General features: G+C 37.1%; 2 protein-coding genes across 3 annotated transcripts in view; one reads left to right on the top strand and one right to left on the bottom strand.

Moving 5' to 3' along the window:
* Positions 1 to 1,083: 1,083 nt before the first annotated feature.
* Positions 1,084 to 24,197, bottom strand: part of Ssbp1 (single stranded DNA binding protein 1) — a 110,200-nt gene continuing 87,086 nt past the window's right edge. For both annotated transcript variants that reach the window (XR_015449121.1, XM_087205935.1), the window contains one exon: positions 1,084 to 14,913. The gene's annotated coding sequence lies outside the window, so the exon portion shown is untranslated. The remainder of the gene's footprint in view (positions 14,914 to 24,197) is intronic.
* Positions 14,725 to 19,781, top strand: Prss37 (serine protease 37). The gene is made up of 5 exons (XM_013074462.3): positions 14,725 to 14,839; positions 16,401 to 16,542; positions 17,876 to 18,129; positions 18,854 to 18,990; positions 19,527 to 19,781. The coding sequence occupies exons 1-5, from the start codon at positions 14,806 to 14,808 to the stop codon at positions 19,671 to 19,673; spliced, it is 714 nt and encodes a 237-aa protein (XP_012929916.1). The 5' UTR covers positions 14,725 to 14,805; the 3' UTR covers positions 19,674 to 19,781.

Genomic DNA, 24,197 nt, shown 5'->3' with positions numbered 1-24,197 from the left:
AAATGGAATCCATAAAACAGATGCAAACAGATTTCCAGGAGATTAAAAACTCCATCGAAAGTCTGTGCAGCAGAATGAACCAATGTGAGGATAGAATTTCACATATAGAAGAAAAGATTGCAATTAGTGACCAGGAAAAGAAAAATTGCTTTAAAATTGTAAAGGAACACGAGAAATCAATCCAGCAGCTGCTAGACGATGCAAAGAAGAATAACATAAGACTGATTGGAGTCAATGAAGAAAGAGGAGAGAGTGCAGATGACATAAAAAAACTGTTCACAGAAGTGACGGCAGAAAACTTCCCAAGGAGGGGAAAAGAACTTGACATACAGATAAATGAGGCACATAGGACTCCAGCTAGCCTTGATCAAAAAAATCTACACATAGGCATATAATAATTAGGATTCCAGAAATCCAACAGAAGAACAAAATTCTACAAGCAGTGAGAGAAAAGAAACAAATCACATACAAAGAAAAGCCCATCAGAATCACAGAAGACTTCTCAATGCAAACCCTCAAGGCAAGAAGAGCTCCGAGTGATGTATTTCAAGCCCTAAAGGAAAATAGCCTCCACCCAGATTGATGTACCCTGCAAAACTATCTTTCAAAATTGATGGAGAAATAAGATACTTTCATGATAAAGAGCACCTCAGGAACTTCATGAATATCAAACCGGCACTCCAAAAAATTTTAGACAATACCCTAGGAAAAGACAACAAGGATCACAACCCCAGGAAACCCAGCAGAATGAATCCATTGGCCATGACAAATTAAACTCAAAGGGGGAGAATCCAACAAAAAGAAAAAGTCATGACAAGGCTTTTAAAACTTTTAACTTCATCTCCCTAGTGAGTGCATAATTTAATCTTGTTATTGTACTGATTAGAATTTCTCTGATTCTAGAGTTGCACACCTTTCTTTGTGCTATACTGGCTATTTATCATCTCCTTATGTCTACTTTTTAATTGGGTTGTCTATTAATAAGCTCTAAGAATTCTTTATATATTCTGGTCATAGGTTATATGCATTGTAAATATGGTCTATTTAAGGTCTACTTTTCATTTTAATGATGTCATTTATAGCTCTAAATTTTGATGGAATCTCATTTATCAATTTTTTCCCTTTTTTTTTTTTTTTTTCCACTTTTCTTTTTTGGTACCGGAAATCGAACCCAGGGCTTCACGCTTGCCAGGCAGGCGCTGCACCACTGAGCTAAATCCCCAGCCCTCAATTTTTTCTTTTATACATCATGTCTTTTGTATACTAGGTAGTTCTCACCTACCCTGAATTCATAAACATTTTCCCTTATAATTTCTTCTTATAGTTTCATACTTTTAGGCTTTCATATTTAGGTTCATAGATCCCTTCAAGTTATTTTCATGTATGGAAATAAAGGGTTGAGGTTAATTTTTTATATACGGATACCAAGTGTTCTAGTGCCGTTTTCTGAAAACACTATCTTCTTCCTCGGCTCTTGAGTTGAGTTTATATTCTATAAAATGCTAATGTTAAATAATCTTTCAAAACTCAGTGGACCATATATGTATGGTTCTATTTCTAGATTCTCTGGTTTATTCAAATGATCTATGTGTCTTTCCTTACACCAACACTGCCTTGATTACTGTAGCTTTAGAAGAAGTCTTAAAATTAGGTACTAAACGTCTTCCAACACTGTTTTTGTTTTTGTTTTTAACTTTTCTAGGTCCTTTGTACTCCTACATAACTTTTAAATTTCAATATCCAAGTCTTCATTTATAGCAAGTATACACAGACCTGAATTTTTATATATACCTTGTGTTTTCTAATCCTGCTAAATTCAAATACAAGTTCTAGGGGATCCTAGAGATTTCTTAGTATTTTCTCTGTGGATGATCATTTCATCTACATATAAAGATTTTACTTCTCCCTTGCCAATCCTATCATAATTGTGTCATTCTATTGCCAGACTATTTTGGTGGGGCCTAGGTTACAAAGTTTAATGGACAGATAAAGAATAAGCATATCTGCCCTTGTTCCCCACCTTAAGGAGAAAGCATTGTATCTTCTCCATTCATATAAGGCGTTCTCACTGGAAATATGAAGTACATGTCTTTAATCTGTCAAGAAGGTTCTGTTCTACTTCTAGTCTCCTGCTAGCTTTTACCATGAACAGCTGTGGAATTTAATCCAATACTTTTTCTCCAACTAGTGATAGGATCATATGGCTTTTTCCTTTCCTCTGTTAAAATGATGACTTTTGGGGGTGGATCTTCCAAGCTGAACCAACACTGCCATCCCTATAACAAAACCACTTTCTACATCCTGCCAGATCTGACTTCTAATAGTTTGTTTTGTGAAACAAATTTCTATCTATGTTCATACTTTTTTCTTCTATTATCTTTATCCAGTTTTAGGATTAGCACAATGTTGAGTTCCTAAAATGAGGGGAGAAGTGTTCCTTTTTTCTGCTTTAAACGTTTGATATAATTTATCAGTTAAAATATATATGAGCCTGCTGTTGTCATATAGGTAGGTTTTCAAGCTAGGGATATACTTTCTTTAATAGGTGCTATTCAAATTTTAGATTTCCTCCACAGTTAGTTTCATTAATTTGTCTTCCAAGGTACTTCTTAGAAGTTGTCAAATTTATTTCAAAACAGATTTCTGAAATATGCTTTCTATATCCTTTTAAATTCTGTAAAATCTGTGGTAATGTCTCCTAGATCTTGATATTGTAATTTTAAAAGGTATAATTGATATTGTGTAACAGGAAGAAAAGGTCTAAAGGAGCAGGGGAAGTGGGAGGGGTAGGGGAAAGGAAAAAAGGGAAAAGAAAAAATATGAGAAAAGGAAAAAAATGGAAAAAAAGTCTTTGCAAATAGGGAAGGGTGGAGGGGGTGAAGGGAGAGCAAGGGAAGGGGAAAAAAGAAATAAGAACCAAGATACTCATGTAATGGTACAAGATCCCAATGATGAATGTAACTGTATTTTATACCTAAAATGTACCATAAACTTAATGGGAAAAAAATAAAATAAAAATGCATTTGTTGCAGTTTCAAAAAAAGAAAGAATAAGGATGCTTTCTATGTCATTAGAAGATTTCCAAGATGAATTGTTCAGTAAGGGGGAAAAAAAAGAACAGAAATTTTTGTTTAAGTGTTAATTTTTTGCAAAAAAAAAGTTAAAATTAATTTATAATCATACATATCTTCATGAAGAAAAGTCTGGAAGGGAACACAGAATAGTAGTTCCATTGGGGATATAGTGATTAGAATGGGACTTGGGGATAGTGCTAGGAGAGAGACTATTGTATAGTTCTTTATATTGCTATGAGCTCTATTTTATTATATTGTCTTATTTAAAAAACAAAAAAAATCATCCTGCTTCTAGCTGCCAAGGAAGGTCTGCTCATTCACTCAAATATCTTGTGACACAAGCTATTTTAGCAGAAGAGTCTTTAGGAAGTCTGAACACTTTGTAGTGTCTGTAAAGCTAAGTAGAGAAAATGAGAGAACAGAGAAAAGATAAATTTTTGTCTTAAGTCCTTGTCTAATTTTGAAATAACATAGAGATATTCTTCAGATAATATAGATACCTTTCCTATATTATCTTATATATGCTACAGATATCTTTTGTGAATCTGTTTTTATCACTTTCTAAATAAAATTTTCTGTGATATAGAAATATTAATTTTGTTGTCAAATTAACCTTTAATTCTATAATTTATATTTGTAGATATTGTTTTAAGCCTTTTTTCACTCAAAGTACTTAACAATAGTCTGACAACTGTACTAGGTATATACTCTGGCAATGTAAATACAGTACAACATTTTTTAAAATAGCAAAAGAATGCATAGAGCCCAGGCAAAATGTTTTCAGTCATTTTTAGTAGTCATTTTTAGTAGTCATATTTATTGTTAGAAATAAGTGTTTTAGGACTATTGTGTGTCCAATGTGAGACAAATCAATGAATAATTATGGAATATTCTAATTTTAACTTCAATATGGAAGGGGTATGGTAAAGTCTCTAGAGTCTCATATGTAAATTACACATATATAGGTGAACTCATAGGCATCTATACAACATAGTCTGGATCTATACAACATATCTATTGTCTGGCTGTGTTTGCTGTAATGTCCTAATAACACTGATCAATCCACTAACTATGAGCATTACAGGGCCCAGATTGTGATCTTGCAATACTATTACCTGATATGATAAGCCAAGGCTTCTTAGAGGACAGAAAATCTACAAAATGAACTTGGAACATCTTGTCACAGCAGATATCAAAGATTACTAGAGTCATACTAAAGGATCAAGTAGCCAATTGGAGAAGACTTCCAGTGACCAAAGATGAAAGAAATTCCACTTCAAAATTATATAATATTTGCAATCATTTGAAAATCATCAAATGCATTCAAATCTGAGTTTATTATACTTTTTAAATAGTCACCATCAAAAGATTTTTATTATTCATCAGAATGATCAAGCCTCTGAAACCACCTTCTAGTTTACAGAAAAATCTGTAAGAAAGACATTTTTAACTGCACCACAAGGATTGAATCAACAAAACCCAGATCACAGAAATTCTGCAGTCAAAAATATCTACCTTCTTCAATTGATACATTAGAAGGACGTTAAAGAGCTACAGAGAAAATCTGCTGATTATTTAAAATAGACTTTAAAAACATCTCAAAAAAAAAATCTCAACAAGGAAGAAGTGGTGGTGCATACCTGTAATTACAGCACTCAGGAGGCTGAGGCAGGAGGACTGACTCAAGTTTGAGGCCATTCTGGGCTACATAGTGAGTTCAAAGCCAGCCTGAACTACATAGCAAGAGCTTGTCTCAAAGAACCAAAAAAGAAAGAGAGGGAGAGAGAGAGGGAGAGAGAGGGAGAGAGAGGGAGAGGGGGGGGGGGAAGAGAGAGAGAGAGAATAAAGCACTGTATAATATAGAACCAATAATAAAAGAAAAGAAGTAATTACTTAAAGGTTGAGACCATAGTAACTTCTGAGGAGGTAAAGACATTATAATTGGAAAAGGAAACACAGAGGGGCCTCTGGGGCTGTAATTCCAAGTTCTGTTTCCTAATATTGGTGATGGCTCCAAAGTGTTTGCTTCTCAGCATATCAAAGGGATGCAGGACCCAGAGCCTGTCTTAGTCATTCATGCTGGTATGACATCATAGACTGAAATTTATTTCTCACAGTTCTGGATGCTGAAAGTTCAAGACCAAGGTGATGGGAGATTTATATTAGGTGATGGCAGAGGGAGCAAAGTAAGGTTCTGGAGGTCTATTTTATGGGGCATGAATTTCATTCATGAGGGTTCAACCCTCATGACATCATCACCTTCCAAAAGTTCCACCTCCAAATACCATGACATAGGAGGTTACAGTTCAACATATGAGTTTTGGGAGGACACAGACATTCAGTCCATAGTAGCTCTCAATGTCAAAAGTAAACAGTCTGAGTAACAAATTACATAATATAGCTTGGATTATAACAGAATAAAATACATCTATTTTATGAATATGTAGAAAAAATAAACGACTGAATGAAATATTTAAGGAAATAACTTTGTTCTTTTTTTTAGAACTGTTTTGGCTATTCTATTTACCATTGCCTTTCCATACAAATATTAAAATCAGCTTGTAGCTATCTACAAAAAAACTTGCTGAAATCTAGATTGAGAATGTGTTGAAACTTATGCCAAAGTGTCTTAAAGCTTTAAAGAACAGGGCTCTCTCAATTCACATATCATTTTAAATGTCTTGCCTGACCACATGGTTGAGTGGCAGTTCTTTAGCGGTAGAAGCTCAGTCTCTCATTCTTCCTCTGTTTCTCATACACATACTTAATGTCTTATTTGAAGTGTAGGTATATCTGTCTCTCTTCTGTGACACTGTCCCTCGGTCTTCTATCAGTGTGCACCAGTGACTGTACTTTCACATTTTATTTCTTTCTATTTGAGTGGCTTATTATAGACTGAATCAGAAGAGTCCATCCAAACTTCCTTATTCACATGTACTGCCCAAACTGTAACTTTATACTCAAATATTTATTTTTATACTCAAACTCTTATGTAATTTTCCACTAATAATCGTTGTAATCACAAAATAAGGAAACATCTGAAACCAAAGAGACACACAAAAATATTTATACAGCTCAAATATAATAAAACTACTTTTTGCATGGTCTTCCCTCAGAAAATTATGTTCGCACATTTCCTTGTCCATTTCCTGTTTAGACCATCATCTTCTGTGCACCGTATCAAATGATCTTATGTAAGCTAAGGGTAGGCAGAGGTACTCCACTTCTGGGATTCATAGCGTGGAAGCACATGGACAGTAAGTAGTCCATGTAGGTTGGCTCACTACTGAATATGTTCTGATTGCACATGTGTATCTTTCAGGTGTGTGTTAAGTAAAAACAAATAAATAAAAAATTAAAACAAAAAATTATGTTAAAAATGACAGAGAACTCATAGTTGGTTTTGCCAAAAATGCTTTTTTCAGTTATACTGGAAAACTGGTGGTATATTTATATTTAATTTAAATATTTTTTTAAATCAGAGGCATATAGTTTTCAAAATATCAAAATAATTTGATTTATATAGAAAAATGACAAACGACTTCCCTTTCCCTTTTTACTTATACTACTAGCCCAGTCATATTCAACTATTTCTTCTAGTACATACTTAGTAATTTTTCTTGATTTATCATTTGTTTTTCATGTAGCTAATGAGGACCTTATTCTAAAATTTTGCTTGATATATGCAACTTTTTTCTCAAATGATTCTGCATATATCTATCTCAAACTTACTAGTGTTATTCCCAAATACTCTGGCTGTGGTCTGTAGGCCTGGTACCCAGCCCTTGTTCAGGGGCATGCCTTCTCAGTTCTGTGTTTAATTCTTTTTTACTGAATACCCTGTCTTCTTCTTCCTTGGCTTATTTCCAAGTTTTGATGGAGCAACGTACTCAGCATCTATCTAAAAGAGAACTCTTAGGAGGCAAGTTTTTTTAGTACTTGGAAGTTTTTATGCCAGTATCATAGTTATCTGAGCCAGGTTGTAAAGCCTGGGTTGGATGTTTTGCTTTCATAGTTTTAAAATAAGGTCATTTATTTCTTTTCCTTGGAACTTAACTGGGGCTTTGCGGGGAATGGCCAGATGTCTGTTTGTCAGGAAAATTGGTGCTCCATGATACTAAATAACCTAACTTCATTTATTAGGCCATGCAGGAGCTATTATGGCACTCAGAGTGAACATGGTCTAATCTGGGCCAGAGAGGGAGAATAATATACTTTGACCTATACTTTGATGGAAGAGGAGAAGGGATAAAAGAAGGGGGCAGAAAACCCTCCTTTGAGGCAGGTATTTAGGAGAAATAGCGCCTTTGAGATCCCTTTGGTGCTCAAGCAGTCATGGGAAAGGATGCACGTATAAAATAGCTCAAATCACAGAGCTTTGGAAAATTCAATGTTTTCTTGGACAAGATTGAGCCTTGTAAAAAGGTTAGGCTAGGGGCCGGGGATTTAGCTCAGTGGTTCCTCCGCCTGTTCCGCAAGCGCAAGGGCAGGAGTTAGATCCCAGGTACCAAAACAGAAAAGGTTAGGATTAGAAAGAAAACAAAAAGTTAGATCCAAACAACGTAAGTAACCAGGTTAGGTTACTTCAGACCTCAGGGTAGTTGACACTATAACAAGAGAAGAAGCACCCTTCACACTTCGCAGCACGGATGTCTACAGGGCAGGGCTGCTGGTGCTGGGCTGGGAATTGGGGAAGCAGGGCCCACATGGGGATGTGTGTGTGCCTGTGTGCATGCGCTCATGTAAGTGTAAATCACAGGAATACCTACAGGTGTATAATACTAACACCTACAGGTGTTAGTTCCTAATTAACATACTGTTGTTAAATACTTAATCAAAGGTCTTCTCCAAATGCTGAAAGAGTGTATATAAGGATTTCTCCACCTTAGAACACCTGTAAATGTCGGAAGGCATCTGTTTAAAATTATTATTATTGATTTTACACATTTATGGGGTACATGCAATAACTCAATACATGCATACAAGTGCAGCGATAAAATCAGGGTAGTTAGCATTCTTGTCAACTTCAGTTTTTAAAATTTTTATTGTTTTTAATACATGCATACAGTGCATACTAATCAAATCTGGGTAATTTATATTTCCATCTCCTTATCATTACATAATGTTTGGAGACTTTGTGCTTTTATCTTGTGGTGATTCTAAAATGTATTAGGTTGTTGAGAAATATAATCAACCCACTGTACTATGGAACTATGTAACTTATTTTTCTATCGGCATTTGAGTATCTGTTATCTAGTCTCCTCTTTGCCCTTTCCTCCCACCCTTCATAGCCTATATTAATCACTATTCAACATTTAGATCAACTTTTTTTAGCATCCATGGATAAATGGATAATGAAAACGTGGTATATATACATGATGGACTATTACTCAGGCATACAAATGTTATCCTAATCATTGGCAACAAAATGAGAGGCCTCCCTAAATCAGGTAAATTTCTTTCTTTCTTTCTTTCTTTCTTTCTTTCTTTTCTTTTCTTTCTTTCTTTCTGTTTTTTGAGATGGGGGTTTCACTATGTAGCTCAGCCTGGACTTGAACTATGAAGCCCAGGCTGGCCTCAAACTTGTAGCACTCCTCCTGCCTCAGCCTCCCAAATGCTGGGATTACAAGCATGCATCTCATGCCCAGCTCCATCAGGTAAATATTTTTTATCACCTGAAAAGTTTTTCTGCACTGACTCACTCACAAGAGACCAATTATTTCCTACTTTGAAAACTTTATAATGATCTCTTTCTTAAAGGGCACATCCTTTTATTAGACTTCTAATATATAAGGGTACAAAGTCACTTGGGTTTTTCTCTTGAGAGATTCTCCTACAGCTCCCACAAGCTCTTAATCATACATTTCTCAATACAGATCAGGCACAAAAAATTTTCTTTCTTGCTGATAAAGTTCTTGGGTTCTGGGATTTGCATATTTTGTTTAGGAGAAACAATGTTGTCATTAACACATAATCTCACAGAAACAACTTTGCCTCATAATTAGACTAACATAAAACACAGTAGTAGAAGATACTAGGAAAATGTTTTCCTGATCTTGGGTCCTGAAACACACTAGTTAAGGAGTATTTTATGAAGTATTTACCATTATTTTTCTTTGTCCATTAACTTATTTTCTTTTTATAAGTACATATTTGCAGTACCTAATGATTACATTTATTGGGGAGAGTTGGTGCATGTACATAACACATCTTAATTTTTCTTTTTTTATTTTCAACCTATCCCACCACTCCTTCCCTCCGTTCCACCTCTTGGTTCCCTCCCTATTTGCAAAAGTTCTATTTTCATCTTTTTTCCTTCAATCCTAGAATCTTTTCCTTGTTGACTCTTCTTTCAAAACCTATTTCTGGAGATAAGTTCTGAGAGTTAGAACCCTAGGAATCTAAACTTGAGTTTTGTATTAATGTAGTAGGTAAAGTAGACCAAATCATTCAGCTTCTATAGCCTCATTAGAATTGTATGGAGTTCATTGGAGTTTGGGGTGGGAGGATCTTCCCTGATGAGAATGATTCTTAGATTCTTTGGTTTCCTTACATTTTCTCTTTATTGGTCAGAGACCATCCATATATGCAATATCACTAAGAATCTCTGAGATAGGGCCGGGGATTTAGCTCAGTGGTTCCACTGCCTGCCTCACAAGTGCAAGGTCCCAAGTTCAATCCCCGGTACCAAAAAAAAAAGAATCTCTGAGATAGTATGGGGGCTTATAGCTGACTTGCTGATAAGAGGTGGGGGTCTGATCCAAAAGTGCAGATCACTGGAATGGTTTATCTCTTTCCCTGGATCCTCCCTTCACTCTCTGCTTCCTGTCCACCATGCAGCGAGCAAACCTTCTTGGATATGTCCCTGTGCCATGATGCCCTGCCTTGAAGCCAGCCAACTATGGACTGAAACCTCTACAAACTGTGAGCCAAAATAACCCTCTCTTCCTTTGAGGGTGTTAGGACTGTGCCCCAGTAAGGAAGAAAGTGACTAATGTGGAGGACATCTGCCCTGGTGAGAATGATTCTTAGATTCTTTGGTTTCCTTACATTTTCTCTTTATTGATCAGAAACCATCAATACATGTAGTGTCACTTAAGAAGCTCTGGGATAATATTTGCATAACAGGCAAAATGTGAAGTCCAGCTTCTTAGATGGAAGGAATCCTTAGATTCTGAAATTATAGTAGCAGAACAGCATCTGGGAATGACATCCCAAGTGTCTGAGTGATATGACTGAATCAGACACACAGATTAGACTGCACTGGGGAGGTCAGCTAGGCACACCTCTCACCTAGGCCATAACATTACTAATTGGTGGGCATTATTGAAACGTGACTTGACCATCCATGGAGTTTGCAAACACACAGTTGTAGGAAAGTATTTGTATTATTCAACCACTCAACTTTATTGTCAAACCTTAACCTAACTAAAAGTTATTTCCTCCCATTGTACAATGTCTGCTCTTTTAAGTTACATAAACTAGCTTTTAAATGTCTTCTCATTTAGATCTTAAAATTTCTATACAAAATATTTCAATCTCAATAATCAAGCCATAGAATCCTGACCTTTCAACATTCAGATTATCCACTTCTAGATGTCCACTGGTTTTATAATGTCTCTCCTAAACTCCAAAGATCAGAGTAGAAATCAATTCCTTGTAGGACTGCTTGCCAAAGTACTGCAAGAGGGCTTTCAGAGATTTATTTTGGGAAGTCATTGTATTTCCTATAGTCTTTTTTGTCTTGTTTTGTTTTGGGGTTTTGTTTGTTTGTTTGTTTTGTTGTTGTTGTTTTGGTACCAGGAATCAAACTCAGGGCCTTGAGCTTGCAAGGCAGGCATCGGAACCACTGAGCTAAACCCCTGGCCCATCCTATAGTCTTAATTGGTCTGCATTCTGGTTAGTAAAAGAAATAACAAGGTATTAAGTATCTACTATGTTTCTGGTATTGAGAAGACACTTTATGTTAATAAGGACATTCTCCTATACAAAAAATTACTATCACCACCTGAGAAAAGTAATGCTGCTTCAATAACATAAAATGTATATTTGATATTCAAATTTTCCAAAATTTCCCTTAATACATTTAAATAAAATATCCTATCAAGGTACATGCACTGCATTTGATTATTTTTTCTTCTTAATTTGTTTTAATTTTTTTTTTCCTACCAGGGATCGAACTTGGGACCTTGCACTTGCAAGACAAGAGTAATTTGTTTTAATTTAACACATTCTGAATAATCACTTCTACCTTTAAATTTTATTTTAGAGTATTTGGGGTGAGGTTTAGATCTAAACCCTAACTTTTCACTGTGATACCAAAAGACTCAGGTCCATCTCATTATACAAAATGCATTTAGTCCAATTAAAAGTCCTAAGTTGTCAGACCAACTCTGTGATGTCCACATGTGATATACTTTAAATATAAAGACGAAGATTGAAATTAAAATAATAGAAAAAAGCTATGCACACAGCAAGCTCAAGAAATCCAAAGGTGTTGTATAATAATTAAAAGCACTAGACTTTAAGGCAAGAAGCATTACAAGGTGCAGAGACCATCCACTTATTCTAGGATAGTGTCTCCCACTATCTTGTAAGAGCCTTAACATAATCACATCTTCAAAGTTTTTTATCATACAGGTCACATTCACAGGTTCTAGGGATTAAGATGTGGCTATCTTTCAATGGTAGGAGGGAAAAGCATTATCCACTCTACCACAACCTGTAATTAGCCTCGATGCTGCCACTGATAAATCCTTTATGTAATTTTTCCCCATAAAACAAAAAAAGATATTTTCAAACTTTTTCATAACTAAAATTGTCTGGATACTAAAACCTGACAAAGAACTTACAAGAAAGGAAAACTACTATATCTACATAAAAACTGTAAAAAGGTAGCAAATGGTAGTAATATATACAGGATTAATACATTCTACAATTTCCTCATCATCTTTCCAAGTGAATTTTCCCCTAGAACCAAAGCAATTAGTGCTGATATTTCTTTACATAGATTATTATTACTATGAGGTTTCCTAGAGCATTGTATGATGGGAGTCACACAGTACGCATTCTTTGGTGTCTGGCTTCTTTTCAGTCATCCATGTTGTGTATGTTGGTAAATCATTATTTCTTATTGCTGAGTAGTATTTACTCATGAGAATATACAGCTGATTCATATTAATTGTGGTAGTTATGCCCTATAAAGTTGACAGGAACACTGAATTAGGAAATACTTAACCACTGTTCCTAGAGGAAATGCAAAGATAGGTTCCTGCAACCCACTAGTCATGGTATTTTTGTTCATTGATATATAAACATTTATTTTCTTTATGTTTCTTTTTAAATAAATCTTATTTAATATATGCTGACTCCTTAACACTGAATTCACAGTCAACAGCACTATAAGAACTGAATGAAGTTTATCTAACTTATATCTTCTCCATAAGGCACACTGCAGCCTCCTTGCATTTAGCAACACTAGGCATCACATTGCCACTATGCTTGAGGACCATTTTAAAGAGAAAAATTACTAACACAAAGCAAAAAAAATTCCCCCCCCAAAAAGTGGCACTGAAGATCATGAAAAGGGCAGTTAAAGTATGTGAACAGAAACAAGAAGGCAGACCATGTCCTTGCTCCACCTCAGCTGGGAAATTGTGCACAAGGTGACTCAAGTGTTTCACAGCTCTGTGTACACAGGCACATGTCAGCAAGTGACCTGCAACAAACTGCAGATATTGATTTTGAACTTACAAATAAATTTTAATGAGTATGTAAATTCACAAATATACAATTTATTAAATAATCAGGATCAACTATACCATTCTCTTGTTAATGGATATTTGTTTTGTGCGTCATTAGTTTAATGAATTAAACCACTATGAACATTCTAACAGAAGTTTTTGTGAAGATATGTTTTCATTTTTCTTAGGTAAATACCTGGGAGTAGATATGCCAGGACTAGGGTGAGTGTTTGTATGGTGTTTACCTAACTCAAAAGATATTGACAGAATTCTTTCCAAATGGGTATTACCAGTTCATACTTCTTCCTACTTCTGAATTTTTACTGGGCCAATCTGATCTGAAACAAAACCTGGAGAATAAATAAAGAAACTGAACCATGCCCTGAATTAGAGATATTAGTTGAGCAAAAAGGGCTCTCAGAGAAAGATTCTGTCCTCCTCAGCTTTCCTCATTTGCCAGTAACCTTCCTTCCACATGTCTCAGGTGGTCATTAAGTGACCCAACACAGCTGCCCTGAAGCTTGGAGGCCACTCTGTCGTACAGGTCCCATGGAGATGAGGACCTGCCATGTGTTCTTACATCACAATATGATTACTGACTCCTCATGTGTTAGGGTTCTTTCTGGGACCTGCACAGAGTTAACACTGAAATGGAAACCTCAAGCCATCATTTTGCAGGAAAGCATATAGACAGCCCCAATATAACTCCATGTCAAGAGATTATAAAAGGATAAATTATAAAAGGAGAGATTCAGACTCTCTCAGGACTCCTTTTTTGGAGCTAATTTCCTTTCGTCTTATCCTAGCTCCATTTTCTAAAGATACTCTCTGGTATCACCCAAGACCATATGGAATGATCAGAAAAAGGAACTTGGTGTGTTCAGGTCTATAATTGAAACTTGCCCTGACATAGTGAATTCATGGTACCTCCCTAGCTCATGTGTGACTTGGGAAAATCATTTAAATTATATTTCAGTTCTGTTATATATAGATCAGAAAAAAATACCAGCTCAGTCCTAAGACTATTATGACATAATAATAAGATTATGAGTTCATAAAACTGTAAAGGGTTCAAGTGATACAAAATATAACTGATTTTATACTGAACTAGATATAAAGTCACCACTGACAAGTCTATAAAGAAGTTACCTCAGTATCTGGGATTCAGTAAGTGCTCAATGAATTTTAACTATTATTGTTACTGCTCTTCTTCATCTTAGAAGTGTTCTCCTAGTTATCCAAGGGTGACTGTGGTAGTCTATCATTAACTGAGAAATCTCTTCATTAAGTGAAAAATATTTAGAGGTACTGCCTTTTGAATTGTCACCAACATACATTAGATCTCATTTAGAATGTACACCATCCCCTGTCAAAATAACTGCTCCATGAATGTTTTTCATTTCCTCAGCCCAAAACTGGTGATGATGACTAAGTGATGAAATAGTGGCGAAAGGGGAAGATGAGGGTAGTATAACAAAGATGGGAGGGGCTGGGGAGAGTATAAGTGAGCATTGGGGGATTCCAACCAAAGATCAGGGACATTGTCTCTCTACACTAAGATGGAGAATCTTGATCCCCATGGCCTTCAGAAACTATAGCCCTATAGGTTTCAGAAACTCTGTGGGAAAGATATGTCCTGAGCCTAGAGCTCCCCTTTAAATAGACAGTGGAACTAACTTCAGGGAGCTAGGCTTTTAGGAGGAGCAGCAGATAGACCTAGATCCAAGAATCTAAGGAACTAAATTTCTTTTTCTTTGCCTGAAAGGCCCCAATAGAGACATAGTCCCCACATTCCCTGGAATAGAAGGGCTTCCATCTGTCCATACTGAGCCATCTCCCTCCTCCCCCACAGCTGCATTCTGACCTCAGGGTGCCCCATACCTGACTATATCCACTGATTTGCACAGACATTCCTGAAGAGACGACTGAGCTGAGGACTCCATACCCTGCTGGTCTTCTGCACCTCACAGGCAAATAGCTGGACCACCATGAGATTTATTTTCTGTTTGAGTGTCCTTGCTGGTATGTATCCCAGATCTTCTGTATCCCGTGGGCAGAGGTTAGTACAGGAGAGGATGAGAAAGAAGAAGTAGGATCTATGAAAGGTACAGAAAAAGAGTCAAGATAACTGTCCTGAGAGAATTGGGTCCCTCCTCTTAGAGGCTACCAAAGGTTCTCAGGACAGATTGAGCCCACCCTCCTAATGCTAAGCTACGAGGTAGGTCATGGCATACAATTGCTTTGGATAATCCTTAATGGTGAGTATCTTGTCTGGTTATTCCAAAATGTGTCTCATAACTCCATGGGTATAGGTCACAAAGACAGAGAGCCCATTTTGACCTGAGATATTTCCTCTTTCCCAAAACTTCAGAATACAGAGGGTGAAGAAGTTGGGGACAAGAGACCTAATACAAGAGCCCTACCTGCCTTCTGTAGGCCATGCCTTTCAGAAGTTCTGATTGCAGAATTTGCCTGTGAGGCCTTTTCTACCACTCCTTACTGCCCAGGATGCACCACATTTATTGTCCTATTGGGCAAGTTAATTAGTTTGTCTGTGTTTCCATTATTCAGTCATTATTCAGTTGTTGTAAAAAATAAATCCATGCAAAGAACCTAGAATAGTACCTGGCATGCAGCTCAGTGTCTCTTGTCTTTATTACTAATCCATCATCTTTTCCTTGGGGTTTCTATGACTGCATATTAAAAAAGGATGGGGTAAGTTTCAGGCCCAGCTTGGCAGGATTAACAGAAGTACTGACCACAGCCAAGACAAAAACAGTACTTTATTTCTGATACCAGAACCAGCCTTCCTCTCCCTTATTCTCTAGACTTTTTAAAAAATTCATTTATAAAAAAATTCCTTTTCATTCTGTGAATTTTTAAAGTAGAAGAAAATAAACATCATTCATAATCCCACCTCTCAGTCAACACATCCTAATATTTTGTTTGAATTTATTCCCAGATTTAGTTTTTTGTATTTAAATAGTTTATCTTTGGTTTGTTGTTTTTAAACAATTGAATTACATTATATATAAATTTATTATTTTTAATTTAAAGAAATGTCATTAATATTTCTTCTCTAATATTTTTATAAATATTTTAATATATATGGTGTTCTACTTGTTCATGTGCTTCTTTATTTCAGCATTTAGTATAACCATTTTAGACATGCATGTTTCCAACATTCAGCTGTTATAAATAGTGCTAAAACAAATATGCTTATTCATACTCTTTATCTATATTTGACATCTATGGAGTCTATATATGGACTCTTAGGGTTGGAATTATAAAGTCACAGGTTATGGACCATTTATAATTCCTGATGTCTATTTTTCAAGAAAAAATCAATTTGCAAGTAGTAAATGAGTCTCATTATGCCCCTTTTTTGAGTTAATATTATTTAAGCCAAAAATTATTATTATAAATTTTAGATATAATGGTATGCCATTTTTATTTACATTTTTGTTAGAAAAATATCATGTATATTCACAGTTCCTGGCCAATTAAAATCATCTATATTCCTCTTCAACTGGGAAATTATGGTCTCATTTGTTCTAACATTTATAACTAATTATTTTCTCAGGGACATCTTTCTTTGCTTATTCATCTGAGCAGAAAGAAGATCCTGCTCCCTACTTGGCATACCTCAAGTCTCACTTCAACCCCTGTGTGGGTGTTCTCATCAAAACCAGCTGGGTGCTGGCCCCAGCACACTGCTACTTACTGTGAGTATTAGGCATCCTCAATGCCTGAAAACAGGAACTACTCATTCTAAAACAGTGATTCTCAAATAGGGGCCACTTTTCCCCAGGGTACATTTGGCAATGTCTGAAGGTAATTTTGTTGTCAAAATCAGGAAATGGCATGAGTGACATGCAATGGGTGGAGGCCAGAGCAAGGATCCTATCGAACATCCTACAATGTACAACATAGTCCCCCACCTAAAAACCTGTCCAGCCTGGTTGATTAGTGACACTGCTAAGAGATATTTTGCTATATGTTATACCTCTTCATTCTTTCATCAGTTTTTTCCAGAATTTTTTACTGGAAGTATGAACTTTATCAATTAAGGATCCAGCAGGTAACTGAGAATGCACTGGTAAATTGGTGAGATTTTAAAAGTAACTAATTCCAAGGCCTGGGATGTAGCTCAGCAGCGCAGTGCCTGCCTGGCAAGCATGAGGCCCTGAGTTTGATTCCCAATACCAATAATAACAATAATAATAACAATAATAATAATAATAATAATAATAATAATAATTGCAAAGGTGTAGAGATATCATTAGGAAAACACAAAGAATAGCTCTGTACCCCCAGGGTTAGTATTAGGAAAATGCAGTGACTATTTCTATGCCTAGCAAGACAAAGGTTAAGAGAGATGAAAGAGAGAGTCAGAGAGAAGAGAGGAGGAGAGAGAAGAAAGGCAAGAGAGGAGAGAGAGAGACCTAATAGGAATCATATAGCCAATCTAAGGCAATGCTGCAGGGAGGGAACTGGGAGGATAAATGCTGTAACTTCACCCTTCTCCTTCCAATTATCTTTGGTGTTTCCTAGTAACCAAAAATCTAATCAGAAGCACAGGGCAGAGGATGCACTGATTTAATCCATTTAACCTTCCAAAAGTGCAGAGCAGGGTAGAGGAGGCTTGTCAATGAGTTTACTGAAGGTAACAGAATATTCAGGTAATATTCAGGTCATTCCACTTTCCTGTTTCCACCAAAATGAAATTGCCCAAATTGGATAGGAAAATTTGGAGACAGTGGAAAATTAAATTTCTTTGACATGTATCATTTTCCTCTGTACTACATTAAGGACACCATATTAAACCACAATGGTCAAGGGCTCCACTATTTACTATCTGATCATGAGTAAATTACTATGTGCCTCCTCTACTTCATTTGTAAAATAGAGATAAACATAGGTCTACTGCCCAGAGTTATTGTTAGATAAAGTAATCCAGATAAAGTATGTCACAATACCTGGCACACTGTAACAGTCAATATCTTAGCAATGATAATGATGATGATAGCAATTACTTCTAACCCCCTTTCTCTTCAGAAATCTGAAAGTGATGCTGGGAAATTTCAAGAGCAGAGTCAGAGATGGTACAGAACAGACAATTAACCCCATCCAGATTATCCGCTACTGGAACTATAACGACAGTGCCCCACAGGATGACCTCATGCTCATAAAGTTGGATAAGCCAGCCAAGCTCAACCACAAAGTCCAGATCCTTCCCCTTGCTACAAAGAATGTCTTGCCAGGCACCATCTGCTTGCTCTCAGGTTTAGACTGGAGCTACCAAAACTCTGGTGAGTGCACTTCCCATGGAAAATTAAAGCTATCCATCAGTTACCCTTGAAGAGGAGCATCAGTGTCCTTAGATCTGTGAGGAGAGAGTACAAGAAAATGGATGAAGAAGCCACAGAAATGGTCTGGCAAAAAGAGACTTGATCAGAAGTACAAAGCTCCTCCACTCCCAAGGTGCCTGATGCTCCATGCCCTCTTCAAGGCTTTGACAGCTGGAGATACCAAGCTATCTGTCTCTGCACAGGGTCACACAATTCCTGATCGTCAGTCACAGTTTACATTAAGGAGGCTGCTGTACTATCCTCACACATGCTCACTTCACATGTAAAAGACACCTCTGAGAACCTGAGTCAGGACATTTCTTATTCACTCAGGACTAGACACAGAATAGAAAAAAACTCTACATCTCAAAGACACAGAAAGGGCCAAGGATTTAGCTCAGTGGTTTCGTCACCTACTGTGCAAATGCAAGGACCCAAGTTCGATTCCCAGTACCAAAAAAAACAAAAACAAAAACAAAAAAACCATCAAAGACACAGAAAGACTGTTTCAAAAATCCTTAAGATTAACTCTCACAATTATGCTCAAGTTCATTTATTCCCTTTTTTTAATTCTTTATTTTCCTCATATGCACACAAAAGACACCAGTTGAAAGAGAAGGAGAGGGTTAGAAGGAGTGATAGTAATTGTGAGCATAATGTTTTCTTTTACCCTGCATTCCCACAGGCAGACATCCTGACTTACGGCAGAACCTGGAGGCCCCTGTGATGACTAACAAAGAGTGCCAGGAAACTGAACAAGGAAGAAAACATAGGAACTCCTTATGTGTTAAATTTGTGAAAGTATTCAGCCGAATTTTTGGGGTAATCTTTTTCTCTATATTTAGCTTTCTTGTTTTTCTTTTACTTTATGTATCTAATTAATTATTTAAGCATAGTGTAAATTTTATTAACTTGTAAATATTCTTTTTGAAAATTTGGTGAAACCCCTATAAAGACACCTTTGTTTCTTTAAACATGGAGTCTCCTTACAAAGTACCTTTATTCATTAAAGAGCCTCATGTAGTATGTCTTGCTATTACCACTTTGCTAGATATTCATTCTAATATCTATAAGTAAAATAATGAAAACAGGCTTTGCTTTTTAAAAAGTATAAATTTTTTACAAATTGAAACTGCCTTTACCAGTTCAAATAAATGGGGTTTGACTCATTTTGTACATAATATCTAGAGAGGCTAATTCTCTAACATTCAAGATCACACAAGATGGGTTACAGCAAAACTAGAAAAAGAACCCAAACTTTCTGACCCCACTTCTATTGTGGCAGGGCTCACTTGAGTTGGAGATTAGAGCAGGTTCCTCTGAGATCTGACCATATATCTCTCTCTGATATCTGATAGGAGGTGGCTGTGGCTACTGTCATCTGCAATAATAAGCTCCAGGGGATCGAGGTTGGACACTTCATGGGAGGGGATGTCGGCATTTATATCAATGTTTACAAATATATATCCTGGATTGAAGATATCACTAAGGACAAGAAAAAATAATGCCCTACTTCTCCCTCTGTATGCTCCTGTGTATCACTGACTATTTAAGCCCACATTCTCTCTAAGCTTAAATAAACTCTCCAGATAGATATTCTGGGATGCAGCACATTGGTAGCCTGTCTTATTTGTGTCTCTGCCCACACTCTACAATGATATGAAGAAATGAGCAATTAATCCACTCTACTGGGTTACAGTCATTTCTCATGTAATGCTCATAACTTCTAAAGTTATCTTTTATCTCATTTTACAAATGAGAAAATTGAATCTAAAATGTTACCCTTTGCTGGCAGATACAAGAGCCTGGAACAGAACCTCAAAAAATCAGATTCTAAATTCTATGCTCTCAGTCACAGTATTACAAGAGAGTCCATGGCAGCACAGCAGATGTTGGCTCCTATTTCCCTGCTATTTCTCTTATTCAGAGGACTTTAAGCTCTCACATGCAGCTAAGACCTTGTGTACTGGAATAAGCTCTCTTAAGATCAATCATGCTTCACTTCAGATGCATTCACTTCACACATCTACATAAAGAGTCAGAGGAAGAGTGGGAATTAAAAATTGAAACTATAGCCTGGGGATTTAGCTCAGTGGTTCCGTCGCCTGCCTCAAAAGCGCAAGGTCCCAAGTTCAATCCCCGGACCAAAAAAAAAAAGAAATAATAAAAATTGAAACTGCAGGACAGTGTCATCAAGTATAAATCAAGTCCAAAAAGGGGACTGGCAACTCTACAGCAAGCAGAGGATATCATCTAGATTCAAGGAAGATGGCAACTCTGGGCAGCAGCAGGCTGGAGACACACATGGCCAGGATGAGGTGAAGAGTGGAAATTGGGCCTAGCCACAGACCATAGACCAAACAAGGCAGAAAAGTAGGTGCCAATCCTCTGGTTCAGAAGTTTGGAAAGCACTACAATAGACTAAATGTTTGTGTCCCCTAAAATTCATATATTGAAGCCTAATTCTCAAAGTGATGTTATTTGGAGGTGGGACTGTAGGTAATTAAGTCAGGAGAATGGAGCCCCAGTGAATGGGGTGAGTGCCCTTATAAAGGAGGCCCCAGAGAGCTTCTTCCATCCCTTCTACCATGTGAGGGTACAGCAAGAAGACAGAAGCAGGTCCTCACCATACACCAGTTCTTCTAGCATCTTAATCTTTAATTTCTCAGCTTCCAGAACTTTAAGAAATAACTTTGTGTTATTTATAAGCCACCAATTCTATAATATTACATTTTAGCAGTTCAAACACACTAAGAGAAATCCCTCTGCAGATCTCTCAAATCAAAAGTTATAGAGGAATTCTGGATACCCTAGAGACTGTGACATACAGGACAAGAATGGATAAACTGAGTTGCGCTGAAAACACCGAATCAACCCGCTGCAGACAGGCAGGTCTATAGACGCAGTCCCGAGGTTGCCAGTCACGCTGAAAACACAGAATCAGCCCGCCCCGGCAGCAATCCACTGGACCTCCCCCCTACTCCTTTGGCCTCTTCTCTGTACAGCCACCTGGTTCCACACTACAAAGACACAGAGGACACGGGACCACCAGACTACTGTACTGGAGCTAATCAAGTTCTCAGCATTTAAAGAATTCCTGCCCAGAGGTAGGGGCTTCTGAGCTGTCGTCCCACTGCTCCTGGTCCAAAGGAAGGGGTTTCCGGGCCGCCATTCCTCCGGCCGCTCCCAGACCAGAGGAAAGGGCTTTTGGGCTGCCATCTGTCCCACCACTCCCGGCCCCGAGGTAGGGGCTTCTGAGCTGCCATCCCACTGCTCCTGGTCCAGAGGAAGGGGCTTCCAGGGCACAAAATGTCCCGCCTCTCCTGGCCCAGAGGAAGGGGCTTTTGGGCCACCATCCTTACTGCCGCTCCCGGCTCCTGGCCCACCTCTCCCAGCTCAGAGGAGGTGAGCCGCGCGGACGCCAACAGCACCCACCCTGCCCCCCCAGTCAAAATGAGAAAACACATAAATAAGTCTCAAAACCAGACTTCCAGATCACCTACAGCAACCCCAAAAAGAAATGAGATGGAACACTCCATTACTCAACCACCTGGACCCACTGAACTGGCAACCAAAGGGGATATGGAAAAAATGAAATCAGAAATAATTTCTCAGATAACAGGAGAAATTGTGCTCCTGGTGCAAAACATAATTAATAAATCTAGAGAGGAGCTGAGGAACATGATGGAATCCCAACAGAGGAAACAAACGAAATCGATAAAACAGATCCAAATAGATTTCCAGGAGATGAAAAACTCCATTGAAAGTCTACACAGCAAAATGACCCAATGTGAGGACAGAATTTCAGATATAGAATATAAGATTGCAATTAATGACCAGGAAAAGAAAAATTGTTTCAAAATTATAAGGGAATATAAGAAATCAATCCAACAGCTGCTAGATGACACAAAGAGGAATAACGTAAGACTGACTGGAGTCAAAGAAGAAACAGGAAAGAGTACAGATGACATAAAAAAAACTCTTAGCAGAATTAATGGCAGAAAACTTCCCAGGCAGGGGAAAAGAGCTAGACATACAGATAAGTGAGGCATATAGGACTCCAAATAGCCTTGATCAAAAAAAATCTACACATAGGCATATCATTGTTAAGATTCCAGAAACTCAACAGAAGAACAAAGTTCGACAAGCAGTTAGAGAAAAGAAACAAATCACATACAAAGGAAAGCCCATCAGAAACACAGCAGACTTCTCAAAACAAACCATCAAGGCAAGAAGAGCTTGGAGTAACATATTCCAAGCCCTAAAAAAAAACAGCCTCCAACCCAGATTGATGTACCCTGCAAAACTATCTTTCAAAATTGATGGAGAAATAAGATACTTTCATGACAAAGAGCACCTTAGGAACTTCATGAATACCAAACCAGCACTCCAAAGAATTTTACAAAATATCCTAGGAACAGACATTGAGGATCACAACCCCAGGAAGCACAGCAGAATGAAGCCATGTGGCATGACAAGAAATTAAATGTAAAGGGGGAGAACCCAACAAAAAAAAAGTGATGGCAATGATAAGTCAATACATTTCAGTTATGACCATCAATGTTAATGGTCTCAATTCACCAATAAAAAGAAACAGACTGGCAGAATGGGTCAAGAAGCAAAGTCCAACAATATGCTGCATACAAGAAGCACACTTAATTCAAAAGGAAACTCATAGACTGAAAGTTAAAGGGTGGAAAACAATGCTCCATGCGACAGGAACCCAGAAAAAAGCAGGAGTAGCTATCCTCTTTGCAGATCAAGTAGATTTCAAACCAACACTGATTAAGAGAGATGAAGAAGAACACTACATCCTTATAAAGGGAACAATCCAAGAGGAAGAGGTGACAATCATAAATATCTATGCACCAAACACAAGTGCACCCAACTGTATAAAACAAATACTAATGGACAAGAAAAGTCATATATGCACTAATACAATTGTAGTGGGGGACCTCAACACCCCACTGTCACAAATAGATAGATCAACTAAACAAAAAATAAGTAATGAAACACTAGGACTCAATCGAACTCTTGAACAAATGAACTTAACAGATGTTTACAGAGTCTTCCACCCCACAAAATCACAATACACATTCTTCTCAGCTGCACATGGGTCATTCTCAAAAATAGACCACATACTCACACACAGAACATGTTTAAGTAAGTGCAAAGGAACTGAAGTTATCTCTTGTATATTATCAGACCATAGTGCAATGAAATTGGAGATCAATAGCAAAAAAAACTCAAAAAATTTCATAAACATGTGGAAATTGAACAACACACTTCTGAATAACCAATGAGTCACAGAGGAAATTAAAGAAGAAATCAGACAGTTCCTTCACTTAAATGACAATGACAATACAACATATCAGAATCTATGAGACACAATGAAAGCAGTCTTATGAGGGAAATTCATAGCAGTGAATACGCATATTAGGAAAACAGAATGAGCCCAATTAAACAACCTGATGCTGAACCTGAAGCTTCTAGGAAAAGAGGATCAGGACAAACCCAAAGCTCATACAAGGGAGGAAATTATAAAGATCAGAGGAGAAATCAATGCAATGAAGACTAAGAGAATGATACAAAAAATTAATGAAGCCAAGAGTTGGTTCTTCGAAAAAAATCAACAAAATTGACAAACCCTTAGCCAACCTTATCAGAAAAAGGAATGAAAAGGCCCAAATCCATGCAATTAGGAATGAAAAGGGTGAAATTACAACAGACTCAGCAGAAATTCAGAGGATCATCAATACCTACTTCAAGAACCTATACGCAAATAAGATAGAAAACATAGAAGAAATGGACAGATTCCTAGATACATATGAATTACCAAAGTTGAATGAAGAAGACCTAAACATTCTAAACAACCCAATATCAACCAATGAAATTGAAAATATATTTAAAAACTTAACAACTAACAAAAGCTTGGGCCCTAATGGCTTCACTGCTGAATTCTACAAGACATTCAGAGAGGAACTACTGCCACTACTGTTTAAACTCTTCAATGAAGTTGAAAGGGAAGA

The sequence above is a fragment of the Heterocephalus glaber genome, unplaced genomic scaffold, assembly GCF_053883595.1.
Source record: "Heterocephalus glaber isolate CG9 unplaced genomic scaffold, H.glaber_assembly_v1.0 deba00000621, whole genome shotgun sequence".
In the NCBI taxonomy this organism is placed as follows: domain Eukaryota; kingdom Metazoa; phylum Chordata; class Mammalia; order Rodentia; family Bathyergidae; genus Heterocephalus; species Heterocephalus glaber.
The sequence above is the reverse complement of the archived record's forward strand: the minus strand, read 5'-3'. Positions and strand labels throughout refer to the sequence as shown.